The sequence below is a fragment of the Capsella rubella genome, unplaced genomic scaffold, assembly GCF_000375325.1.
Source record: "Capsella rubella cultivar Monte Gargano unplaced genomic scaffold, Caprub1_0 scaffold_1, whole genome shotgun sequence".
In the NCBI taxonomy this organism is placed as follows: domain Eukaryota; kingdom Viridiplantae; phylum Streptophyta; class Magnoliopsida; order Brassicales; family Brassicaceae; genus Capsella; species Capsella rubella.
This window is the reverse complement of record NW_006238923.1, coordinates 5,266,124-5,278,695: the sequence shown is the minus strand read 5'-3', so window position 1 is coordinate 5,278,695 and position 12,572 is coordinate 5,266,124. Positions and strand designations below refer to the sequence as shown.

The window sequence follows — 12,572 nt, the reverse complement described above, 5'->3', positions numbered from 1 at the left end:
ACGAAAACTTAAATATAATGGTGAAATGGGAGAATCTACATAATGGCTGTAGAGTATCGTGCCATGAAAATATTAGATTCAGTCTAAATGCAGCCGTCTCAGGACATAAGTTGTCCTATACAACGGTTGGTGGATAAGCTTATTCTTGATTATGGGACATGTGACTTTACCAGCGACTATCTAATGGCCTCATTTGTATGAGGGCGCCTATACCATAGGCCTGAAAATCTCTCTTTATAGAAACTCCAAGCTTAATAATTTGTTCAATGACCAAGACAATAAGACCAAAGAAAGGCACATATCTTGTTATTAGGCGTGCAATTACTCAAGTAGCACAGTAACAACGTCTGTAGTAAAAAAAAATATAATAAGCGCAAACTAGCGATGGAAACAAAACCGAGAGGCAGAGCCATTTGGCATTCTGGTTTGCAGTAAAGAAGTTCAACATCCACTGCATTTTATACATCAACTTAAACCACATGTAGGAAACTTATGACAATAGAGTCTCCAGCTTCAACTCTTTTCATCTTAGTTTTGCAAACAGCTTTGGTGCAACCTGGAAATCCATAATCCAATTTTCAGCTCAGTATAAAATTGTAGAAGAAGGTATTATGAAGAGCAAAAAGCATAATTTAAATAACTTACACATTTGTCAATGCAAAACCAGAAGTCGAAATACTGGCCAGTGCAATGCTTGTGGCCAGAGTCATCACCTTGGATTCTCTTGACACAGGCCTGGAAGCAACAACAATACTTGTATCAGTCAGCAATTATCTTCACAAACATGTCACTGTGTCAAACTTAATAACACAAATTCACAAAACGTCACAACATCAATCGCCCGCCAGTTTACCTGATATTCGAGTAGTGGCTTCACACACTTTGGTTTGCAAGATTCCTCAAGGTACTTCTTTGGATCGACAACTTCATCATCTGCCCTGAAATATTCAAAAACCATAATACATAAGAGGACGAATCATCAAAGATTAGATAACTAACTAAATGGCATAGAAGAGTCATCCTTATGGACGAGAAATATAAAGAAACTAATATGATACTGATGATTCTTAGACAGGCCACAAGATGAATCTATACTAATATTATCATATGATATCAAAACCATAAGCCAGAAAGAAAAAAAGATGGAACAGAATCGATCAGCTATAGAAATGTGGCAACAACAAAGATAAAACGAAACAATGATTAATATTATGCGACATCTCAATCAGCAAACTAACACCTTAACCATCTATGTCTAGAGATTCTCATGGATCGATCACTAAATAAATAAAATAGAGCACAATCTAAAAGGAGCAAATGGTTCCAATCTAGAAATTCTCAGAGACCTAACCATCTACTCAAATATGATTGGTAGGAAATATATATATAAACAAGGCATGTAGAGTTTGAGGAATAAGCTTACATGGCGAAGGTCAACAGGAAGCTGTAAGAGCTGCAAGAGACAGAGATGGAAATGAATGTCAGACAACAACAGATGAGATTGGTCCGGTATCGTCAAATCGAAGGCAGATCTACAAATGAAGAAATCAAAAAGTTTGTAGAAAAGATCCAGTGAATTCGAGTTAGGATTGGCGATACCTGAGATTGGGAGAGGAGATCGAGAGACTCAGGAAGAAGAGGAAGAAGAAGAACCCTACAGAGAGAGAGATGTTTGTTTGAGTCAGTCAGTCTTCAGATTTCTCTAGATCCATTTTCGTTGCGTTTTCGACGGGCTAAACACGATATACAATTTTGGGCCTTATTTTCATGTGATATCAACAAAAGCCCATTCAAGAAGACTAGAGATTCCCCTAAGGAACAAACATATGATGTTAGAATATTCCCCCAAAGACTTCTGACAACATCTTTTTGGCTTTTTGAGAAAGTTTGGAATAAGATGCATTACATTACATATGATGTTGGCAAGAGTGATGATGATAGATAGATAGATGTAAGTCAATATTGTCGTCTAAAGTTACCAAACCTAAAGAAAGATAAACAAAAAAAACACATGTGAGATGTTGGGCGGCACGGCAGGTCACACACTATCTTATAAGTATTATCCACATTCATCTCATTTGATTCTCTCTTTTTTCATTTTCTTCAAAGATATAAATGATGATAATACAAAATAATAGGAACGTACATTATAAACAACATTATCGTTAATAGCATTAATGGTAGCAATGAAAGACATTATACAGATGTTTAATGCCATGTTCAAAATTTGCAGCAACAACAAAAGTATATAATCTCAAATTAATGCTCAACAACTTCTATTCGAACTGTTAACAGGAGTGAAATGTAACATTAAATTGATTAAACCTTTCAAACCAACATGTTTTTTGTTGTCAGATTGAGTGAGGGGGTAGAACAAATATGAAAGCAATTTTGATGCATGAAAGAATTGATGGAAGGTTTGAATATCACACACTACCCCTAAAGAAAATTGCATTTACATTGTTCTTCTCCCTATTTACAGAAACCCACAACTATGGCATTTCACTGTCTCACCTCTCTTTTTCTCTCTCCCTCAGTCGTCTTCCGCAGCTTAGCGTCTCTTTTGCGCCAGGATCTTCTGGATCTTCCATGTCCAACACAGCAAGAAGGCCACAAGTCCTAGTCCCACACTTCCCCAAAGTGTCACTACCCACAATGGCATTTCTGTTGGGTACAATCCTGTTTATGTCACCATCATACAACCAAGTTTACACTCTCCACACTGTGTAATGGTAACCATAATCAAATAAAGCAGAGCATTTGTAAGGAAGGAACCACCTACCACTTCCAAACTTGATGCAGATGAGAAGTTCTACTATGCATATCCCTAGCGACAACCAACAGAATGCTCCCACCTTTTTTACAGGTTCCCTGTGAACAACCAAAGCTGCCAGTTATACAATACTTTTTCTCAGCTAACAACCAACCAACATCGCAATCGCTATTAACTTTACCGGTCTTGAAGATACGAATTGTATTCCCGTGTTGTCGGTATTGCTATGAGCCACCACAAGATCAGCCTATAGAGAATCACTGGGTTTCTAGGAGGGATCCACAGGCTAAACTTGAGAAAGAATGTGTTCAGCTCCACTGTCAAGAAGACAATGCAAAGAGTGAGTACTTGAATAAATCGCCAAGGTCCCTGCAGCGGATGCCACTCGTCTTTGTCCCAATGAGCTGGTGTGAACTGCCCCAGTGTCCTTTTCACCTAAAATAATAACACAATTCTCATCACTAGTTCACTGGCTACGACCATGTGTATACACTCTCAAGGTTGAACAAACTTACTTTTCCAATAATGTTAGGCTGGCGGCTTATGCCAACCCACTCATATGTTTTTCCATCAAAGTATCGTACTGTATACATTCCTGCCCAGATTCCTACCAACATTAAAACAATAAAAACTGTTATCCACGACATCTTAAAAGCACAACATATAGAATGGCAAGGTGGTTAAAGAATCATACCAAACCAATTGCATATCAAGATATCAAGAACAATACTGTCCCACCAGCATTCGTTGAAATTTGGTAACATATGCCGAAAGGTAAGCTGGAGAACATAATTATAAAATTTTGTTGACACAGGGGAAGACATATCTTTGTATTTATGAAATTGAAACCTGAAATATAAGAAAACAAAAACAAGGACCAACCTCCAATAACTCAAAACCAATTGAAAGCACCCATAGAAGTGGCTGATTCCGGATCAGAATTGCTTTACCCCACCATCCAAAGATGTGAGCCAAGAAAAATTCGTCAAATATTGTGTCCTGAGATCATATAACCAAAGCATAAGCCTTTAGATGATATGGAGGTCGTTTAAGATAAAGGGGAGTTGTTGAGAAGATACCCTACATAAAGATTCTTAAACCTGTTTGTTGGGTGATCAGGCACATAAATACGGCAATCAGCACCGTAAGATTTCTCAGGAAGTTCTGCAGCATGAGCAAACTCAATAAGAATGGTCAATCATTGCAGCGGTAGCTCCTCCATGAATAAATAGCATTCTTCTCTAAAAATCTTACCTATCCCAAGGTCAGGGTGGAGAAACTTCATGAACTGACGGGCATCATCACGTCTCTGGGAACAAGAATTTTGTAACTATTAGAGTTTGCTCACTCAAAACAAGATTTATAAGAGCTATTATCAGAGACATAGGCAAGCAAGGGTACTGTATGAGAAAGATCTTATGGAGGAAAGAAGTGGACCTGGAAGAGCAAAAAAGTAAGTGCAACAAGGTAAATGACGGCCATCCCATGGACTAAGCGCCAGATTGCAGGATGGGGCCTGATTAGAACCCTGCATAGAACAGATAACTTAATTAAAAACAAGGCACAAGGATCAGAAACCACACTCTGCATTATAAAAGAGAAAGCTAATGAATTAAACAGCTGAGATGGTAAACAAACGTTGAAGGAGCTTGGAGCAAAGAGTAAGCAAGAAAGACTGCGATCATAGCCCACACTCCCCTAAAAAAGAAACAAAAACATAGTAGACTAGTGTCAATAGATGTAATTCAAATGAAAAGGCATGATGTGGGCAGAAGGAAAGAGAGAACCTTTTGACAGATGTGACAAGATCATCAGAAGTAGTGCTCTCAGGATCAAGAGCTCCACTTGCCCAACTAAGAAGTCAAATTGAAAACCAAAATTAAGGATTACAGGAAATGGGCAGAGAAGAAAAGGGGAAAGAAGCAGGAAAGATATGATGACTCACATGAGAAAACAAGCGCCAATAAGGAGAAGGGAGATGGTGCGAGGCTTGTAAGCCCATGCAGTCCATGGATCAAGATCACTCGCAACATCACTACCGCCATTCATTCTCCCCAAATGTTGTTCCTTTCTTCTCTCTTTCCTGTACCCATTGGGTTCCATGGCCAAAACCAGCTTCTGAAACTATTGCTGCTTACAAAAAAAAAAAAAGGAGAAATTTTTAAGTCGGGGATAAGAAAAAGAGCGGAGATTTAAGAAAAAAAAGGAGAAAGAAAAGAGAGAAGAGAAAAGGCAGACAATGGAGAGTATACGGAGAGAAAGGTACAAGGTACAAGCAGAGACAGAGAAAGGGTCTGTCTTTGCAGAGGTAAAAGCAGAAGCTTAAATTAACTTTTTAAAAAAATATAATAAGAATGAAAACGAAACTGGATAGGAAAACAAAATAAGAAGAGTAGAGATTGGGATGGATTTGGGATACCTGAAGAACCCTAGAGAGCGGTGGAGATTGATTGGAATGGGAGAGAAGAAGAAGAAGAAGAAGAAGAAGAAGAAGTAGGAATCGAAGTAGTAGAAAGCTCGTAGATGATGATGATGATGATGATGATGATGATGATGATGATGATGATGATGAGGAAGAATAAAAAGAAGAGGAACGGTCAAAGTAGATAGAGAGAGAGAGAGAGGAATAGATACGGCTTCTGCTGCTGCTTATGCTTCTGTTCACGATCTGAAAACGACTCTGCTTCCTTCCTTTCCCCCACGATTCCCCTTTTTTCCTTTTTTTTTTTTACTTAATTACCCCTTTCTTTCTTATTCCTCTGAACTATCTATGGTGAGTGGTGACATCAACCCCGAAATTTTATATTATGCAAATGTGGATTTTGATGATCGCACTATCTATCTTTTGTCATAATTTACTTATTTTTGATGTGATTTTGATATATTATGAATTTATGATGATGCATCATCACGAATTGATTTGATACGGATTTTTTATATTTTAACTTTTTTTTTATGTTCCGTGAATTTTCATCTATTCTGAACCATATATGTCATTTACCCGTATTAAATCGGTTCAAATGTATGGGTTCATTTTATCGACTAGTACGATCTTGATTTCAAAAGTTTAGGAAAGTTAAATACAATCTTGATTTGAAAAGTTTAGGAAAGTTACCAAATTAATGTATTGGTTAATTTTCTTGACTAACACAATTTTGATTTGAAACAAACAAACAAAATGTTTTGGTCGTTTATGGTGTTTAGAAAACATTATGGTCAAAAATTATACTATCATTGTATTTGCGCCACCTTTATCGTAGTCACCCATTCGATTTTGTTATATTTGTTCTACACAAACCATTTTGTTTCAGCAAAGATTTATCACAATTCACAAAGTGTGTGTGTATATCTAATGTTATTACCTAATTTATCATTCATAATAATGATTATAAAAAAAATACAACAATTCAAACGATTTCATTCGACATCGAATTCATGTTGACATTTGAATGCATGTTTCACAAATAAAATAAAAGTCTTATGAAAAAACGGTAAAAATAATAATCTAAAAAGGTGAACATTTATGTGATGCTGGAATGTTATACAATAAATAACTCATACTATGATTGTTTTCATTGCAAACGAAAATAAAAGCACATCAATTGCGAAATTTATTAATATTCTTATTTAAGTAATTGATTTGACAGATATTCCCAAAAAGTACAAATGAAAAGCAGAGAATAACAACCCTAATTAGTATAAAAATAATTTCTCATTATTTTATTTTATTGGATGATCAAAAAAGAAAAGGAAAAAAGGTGGAAAAAAAAGAGTCAAGTATGGAATTAAAGAGAGAGCTACTAATAATAAGAAGTGAAGTGATGTATAGACACCTCTCTGTGTGCTTGAAATCATCACAATAACTCTCTAGCATGCATGTAGGGGATGGACCATAACTACAAAATATAATAGCATACGGTCAAATCTTGATCTAGCTCTTTGATTAAACACCGATGATATAACTGAAAACACTAATGGAAATATGATAAAAGTTGGGTTTCTGAATAGAAACAAAGATGAACAGCTCATTCCTATAACAAGACCATGCAGATGGAGACACCACTTGTCACTTGTCGCAAAATTTACCTTCCTCCTCTATTTTTTCTTTTCTTTTTAATAATAACTAAATGATAAACAATGGGATTTGAAACTAACCAACAAAAAAAGTTAGTAGTATGTGATAGTTTTCTTTGGTTAAAGTTAAGTGAGTGTGAATGAATCACAGGTAAAGAAACAGAAGAAAAAAGTGTGTGAAGATAAAATAGAGGGATAACAATGATTAGGGTCAAAGTAAATAATGAGATAGAGAGTGATTAAGAATTTTGATTTGATGATATTCGAAATCATTGAGAGGTGGTAATGATTAATTAGCAGAATAAAAAGCATTACAGCTCTAACTGATATACACTACTACTAGTTTATTATGCTCACCACGTATATCATATCGATTGAGACCAATAATAGTGTGATAATGCTCTCGTAAATAAAGTACATACACCTGTAAGAACTTTCAACATATAATTATGACACGAACTGTAACCAGTAAGAAGAGCCTATCAACTGTTTTTACCACAAGGCAAACTTAGGAGAATTCATATGTGTGTTCGAAATAAGTATAGGTAAGTGTTGTTGTATATGGTAAATGGTAAACAAGGGAGTGAGAGAGAGAGAGAGAGAGAGAGAGAGAGAGAGAGAGAGAGAGAAAGAAAGAGAAGTGTGGTCTACATCTAGAAATAATATGAGGAGGACAACCTCAAAATAGTCAGTCTCTCGAGTATAAGTAAGTGTTAGCATATGGAGACAAGTAAAGAAGAGTGGTCCATTGGTGTTTCTGTTCCGTCCGGACGACTTTAATTATGGTTCTTACGACTGATCCACCACATGCTTCTTCTCTTTGCTAATACAAACCAACCCCCCCTGGAGTTTGGACACATTTTTTTATATAAATATTTAAGATAACTACTAAAGATACTTATGTTTTCTCAAGTCAAAGGCTCCAAAATTTATTACAATATTGATATCAAATGTTTACTCTTTCTCTCTCTCTGTGGAAATACAAAGAGATATATCACGATCCTCGCATTATTATCTTGCAATGCCACCATACCAAGAACATCATATCTTCTAACGTGCTGTCCTTGGAAACTTCAGAATGTTACATCGTAACCACCCAATTGCTTCTTGTTAGATCCGCGCAGAGCGTCCCAACTGTCATGTGATATTTTTTTCAGTTTTAATCAATTTGGTCTAACTCTAAGTACCGCTTTTAAATTACTTGATGGTTTGACAAAAAAAATAAAAATAACTTGATTTGGAAACTAAGAAAACATTTTAAAAAATAAAAACTAATGATATAGTTGGTGAACTAAACGTTTGAAATATGATTGAGATTTGAGACACAACAAAATATGTAGAAACTCGAAGACATATATCAATGCAAATGATTTGAGACAAAAGATATGTAGAACAAATAATTAGAAGACGTAAGTGTAACAACAATACATAATATACCTTATATGTTATATAATAATAACTTTTGCATATTGGTGAAATTGACGTATATATAAGGTCATAAGGAATGAACATAGACGTATAATTTCTAGTTTTGATGGGTCACTCGGTCTTATGTATTTATCATTCTGTGTCTAACTAAACTGAGAAAGATTATACTTTTTGTTATGAACAAGAAGATTGTGTACAGTACTTAGAAATTGTTGTGATATAATGTTTTGGGCCTGAAGACAATAATGGTGAAGCCCACTAATACGAATCCAACAGAGAGATTGGTCCGACTCTGATGATTGATGAGTGCGACTTGCCTTTATTATAAAACTAGTGTGTTGTGTGGTTTTCCTTCGGCCACATCGTATGGTTGAAACGAATGGTCTCTACGTAACCTGCTGCCTCTTCAATGGAAAATATGATGAATAAAACAAGAGATACTCTTTTGCTTTACTTTTGTGTGTTTTGATTGTCACCACACAAATGGTCCATCTGATTGGAGTTGGTAATCACTCACCAATTAATTTAAAACTCTTGATAATTATGATATACAGGACAATTACATCCTTTTCGTCAAATCACTTTTAAGCCTGCCTTTTTTTTTGGTGGTTTTTAAAAAAAAGCATGTAAACTCTTATTGGCATTTTGTAACCATATTAGTGGGTTTGGTCGTTGCTTAATTAATGTGCTAATCAACATACTTAATCCTCAACTTGTGCCATTTCTTTTTTAATCAGTCGGTGGATTCTGAGATCTTTTGGACGGCGGAATTGAGACTTCTTTTCTCCCACTTTGTCTTTTTTTAATTATGAAACCCAAAAAAACTTATAATTAGTATTTTGCAGAATGAATACGTTGACAGCGCCGTTTACCATTTTTTAAACACATAGACTATATAATTACATCCTTCACTCTTTTGTTTATGTTTCCCTCGTTATGATCATGTTTATCCTTTTTTATTTTTATTAATTACAAACTTGATGCGCGCTTTTCACTTATTTTATGGGGACTATATTTTTTATTCAATACTTTCTAAGTAAATGTTATATTAATAAATAAAAACATGTTCTGTCTATGATTTCATACCAGTTTTGAGTTTCATAATAAGTTAATAAAAATAAACAATTAGTAATTGAATATATAAAAATACTTAAATTTCCAAAACATTAGGATATTATAAAAGAAAGAAAAAAACAAATTAGATGTTAATTGTGTTTGGTCTGCTCTTTAAACTAGCTACTTGTTATCTATCTTATTTTTAAAGTTGGAATGTATATTTTTTTAAAAACGAAGAAACCGTAGAATTGAGATGATTATTGGGGGGGGGGGGGGGGTGGGGGTCGAAACATATAAAAATATATGAAAGATGGTGTGGTGAGGATCGTGCAAAATCTTCATCAGATCAACCAATTTTGTTATCAATTAAATAAATAAACAAAAAAATATTCATCTAAAAATATGATCAAGTTTGGTCCCCTTTAGGCTTAAGTCTAAATATTAAGATCAAAACATCCACACCGCCCACTACTATAGACTATTCTATTCTTCGCAAACCTATTTTTATATTTCACTTTTGTAGTTTTTTGTAATTTCAAAATGCATTTCATCTCCTATACAGAAAATAGAAAGACAAACAAAAAAAAACAAGATAAGGTAACACAGTCCATTGGAGTGATTAAAAGTTATGTTACCTTTGCAAGAATTAGTAAAAATAATTGTACATTTGTTATAATATAATGTACACTTTTCGTCATCCTAATGGTAATATCGAAACAAAAATTTATAAGAGTCATTGGTTAGTTTGTTGCACAAAAATTACTTTGGTTACAACTTATAACTAAAAAATGTAAAAGGAAAAAGAAAGAAAACTATATACTATAAGGGAGGACATGTGGTCATATACGAAAACAAAACTCAAAGGGAAAGAGGAGAGAAAGAAGTGACGTCGGTTTGTGTCAAATTAGATTTGTAATAATACCAGATCACGTGTATAACAGATTTGGTATTTATTACTAACCTTTTTTTTTTTGTTGTCATCAATTATATAATAAGATCATCAGGAAAAAAAAGAGAAAAATTAGTTCATAATTATATAAGTATAAAAAGTATTTGCATTTATTTTTTTGGAAAAATGACAAAATCGATTAATAAAAGTAAAATAAAATCAACAATTTTTCTACCTTATTCCAGCTTTCAAATTTTATATCTACTATACTATATATAAAAACATCAAAAAAATTTGTTTTATAGAAAAGTATCCTAAAATCAATAATTTCCTTTTAGTGAATTTGTAAGCAGTGAACCAAAAAAATTATTACAAGTCCATTGACCCATTTTTAAGTGATGTCATAACAAAAAAATTATATATATAAAAAGGAACCCAAAGTGTATAGGTTAAGCAAAGACAGCTATATATATAAAAAAGAGAGTAGAGAGAGACAAAGTAAGAAGAAGAAGAAGAAGAATGGGGCTACAAGGTCAGCTAAGTGACGTCTCTTCCGATTCAATACCTCTGATGCTCCTCTCTCTTCTCGCCGTTTTCATCAACCATCTCCGGTCTTTCCTCCTCCGCCTCACGGCAATCTCTTCTAATCCCAATCTCCCGAACGTCGAGGACGTGTCGATTGCGTCGGGCTTAGCGAACATAATCGTTCTGGCGGATCAGCTTAGCTTGAATCGGCTCTTCTCATACCGGTGCGACGCAGACGGAGGAGGAGGAGGAGGAGGATCGGATTGCGTGGTGTGCCTGTCGAAGCTGAAGGAAGGCGAAGAGGTGAGGAAGCTGGAATGTCGACACGTGTTCCACAAGCAGTGTTTGGAAGGATGGCTTCACCACCTCAATTTCACCTGTCCTCTCTGTAGATCTGCTTTGGTCTCCGATCTTTCCGTCTCCAAAACGCAGCGTCGCGTCGGCACGGATTTGATCTCCTGTTTCTCTCTCCACTGATGTACATCCGACGGCCGTGATTGATTCTCAGTTTCCGAGACATCTACGGTGGCTGGCTGCTTCGGTTTTCACCAACGCACGCGCTCGCGCCCCTTCTTTTCTCGGATCCTTTTTTGAGCTCTCTCTCTCTCTCTCTCTCTCTCGGAGGAGGAGGAGACCTTTTGGTTTGTATTTTTTGTTCGTTTTCTACCTTTTTCAAATCTCCTTGTGTAAATTTTGAATATAAAAATTTTCACAGTTTGTATTTGTACCTGAGTATAGGATTTTGAGAAGATATATATAAATCGTACAATCATCTCTTGTTCCATCACACCCACCTAATTCTATTTGTAAATAAACTTGTTCCAAGAATCCTGGGGATTTGTAGAAGAAGTATCTTATTTGGCTTGATTTGATTTGAGGAGAATTGGAATTGATTCCAACAAGCATACCTCAATTAAGTGTAAAATATGGGATGGACATTGGACACAAAGGTTTTGTGTCTTTAACAATTTGTCTATATATGTGTTCTCAACTAATTAACGAACCCTTGAAAACGGATCATTCGTAGATAGTTTGACCATTTCGAGTTATCTAGTTGAAGCTTACTAACAACCATTGAAGTTCATTCAATACAGGTACAAGTTAGCCACTATTAGACTCGAAGGAGTGGAATTCAAAACGTTTGCTTTAATATTCGTGTCTCTCAGCTTGAAATGTTTTCATCTAGAGTTCGAACGTAATTTTTGAAGTTGAGAGGATTTTTATTGCAGTTTCACCAACTTACAGTAATTTTAATTGAATCTCTGTTTCCATAAGAGAACTCTGTGGGCTTATTAATAACAACAAAAACAAACAAGATGGGCTTCGAAACTTTATATTTTCATTACTCAGTTGTGGGAATAGGCCTGCCTTATTTTGCCTCCCATTTTTAGATGATGAGCCTTTTTACAATAAGTTTCTACACTAACAATTTATTTTTGAATCTTCATCATCTTCACATTTTTCTACATATGGGAGTTGGTTTTCATAGCTAATCTGACCAACTCAAGAAAGTCGTATAAAACTTCTTTATTTGGGTTAAAATGGAAAACGAGACACAGTTTTGAATGAAAGCAAAATAAAATTCCTCAAGATTCAACTCATAAATCCATTTGAATGTGATTGCTAATAATACAGTATCTTACTTTTATCTGAAATGTAACTTAAGTTATTCAGTTGACAGATACTACCATCACTTTCATATAACATTACATGAAAAATAATCAACCATAGAGTAAACACACACACACAGGCGCACATACAAAACACTAATATAAGTAAAGAGATATATAAAATTATAAGAATGATTTTTTTTTGGGTAAGGAAAAA

The 12,572-nt window shown here is 34.9% G+C and overlaps 3 protein-coding genes across 4 annotated transcripts; 1 reads left to right on the top strand and 2 right to left on the bottom strand.

Moving 5' to 3' along the window:
- Positions 1-279: 279 nt before the first annotated feature.
- LOC17897964 (cytochrome b-c1 complex subunit 6) lies at positions 280-1,679 on the bottom strand. Its single transcript, XM_006303428.2, has 5 exons — positions 1,600-1,679; positions 1,424-1,453; positions 854-938; positions 646-735; positions 280-556 (listed from the first exon to the last, which is right to left on the bottom strand). Coding segments are annotated over exons 2-5 (210 nt in total). The 5' UTR covers positions 1,426-1,453; positions 1,600-1,679; the 3' UTR covers positions 280-523.
- Positions 1,680-2,293: 614 nt separating this feature from the next.
- On the bottom strand, positions 2,294-5,578 carry LOC17897196 (CDP-diacylglycerol--serine O-phosphatidyltransferase 1). 2 transcript variants are annotated; one of them, XM_023777181.1, is made up of 13 exons: positions 5,193-5,578; positions 4,719-4,903; positions 4,561-4,626; positions 4,412-4,471; positions 4,211-4,301; positions 4,028-4,082; positions 3,858-3,937; positions 3,656-3,772; positions 3,468-3,552; positions 3,289-3,380; positions 2,955-3,208; positions 2,783-2,871; positions 2,294-2,679 (listed from the first exon to the last, which is right to left on the bottom strand). In XM_023777181.1, exons 2-13 carry the CDS (start codon positions 4,874-4,876, stop codon positions 2,552-2,554), a joined length of 1,275 nt encoding a protein of 424 aa, XP_023632949.1. In that variant the 5' UTR covers positions 4,877-4,903; positions 5,193-5,578; the 3' UTR covers positions 2,294-2,551. The 2 variants fall into 2 exon arrangements, with proteins under 2 accessions (XP_023632949.1, XP_023632950.1); XM_023777182.1 differs by having other exon boundaries at positions 5,408-5,578.
- A 5,088-nt stretch (positions 5,579-10,666) lies between these two features.
- Positions 10,667-11,532, top strand: LOC17898042 (E3 ubiquitin-protein ligase RHA2A). The gene has a single exon (XM_006303306.2). The coding sequence runs from the start codon at positions 10,740-10,742 to the stop codon at positions 11,220-11,222; it is 483 nt and encodes a 160-aa protein (XP_006303368.1). The 5' UTR covers positions 10,667-10,739; the 3' UTR covers positions 11,223-11,532.
- Positions 11,533-12,572: the final 1,040 nt, after the last annotated feature.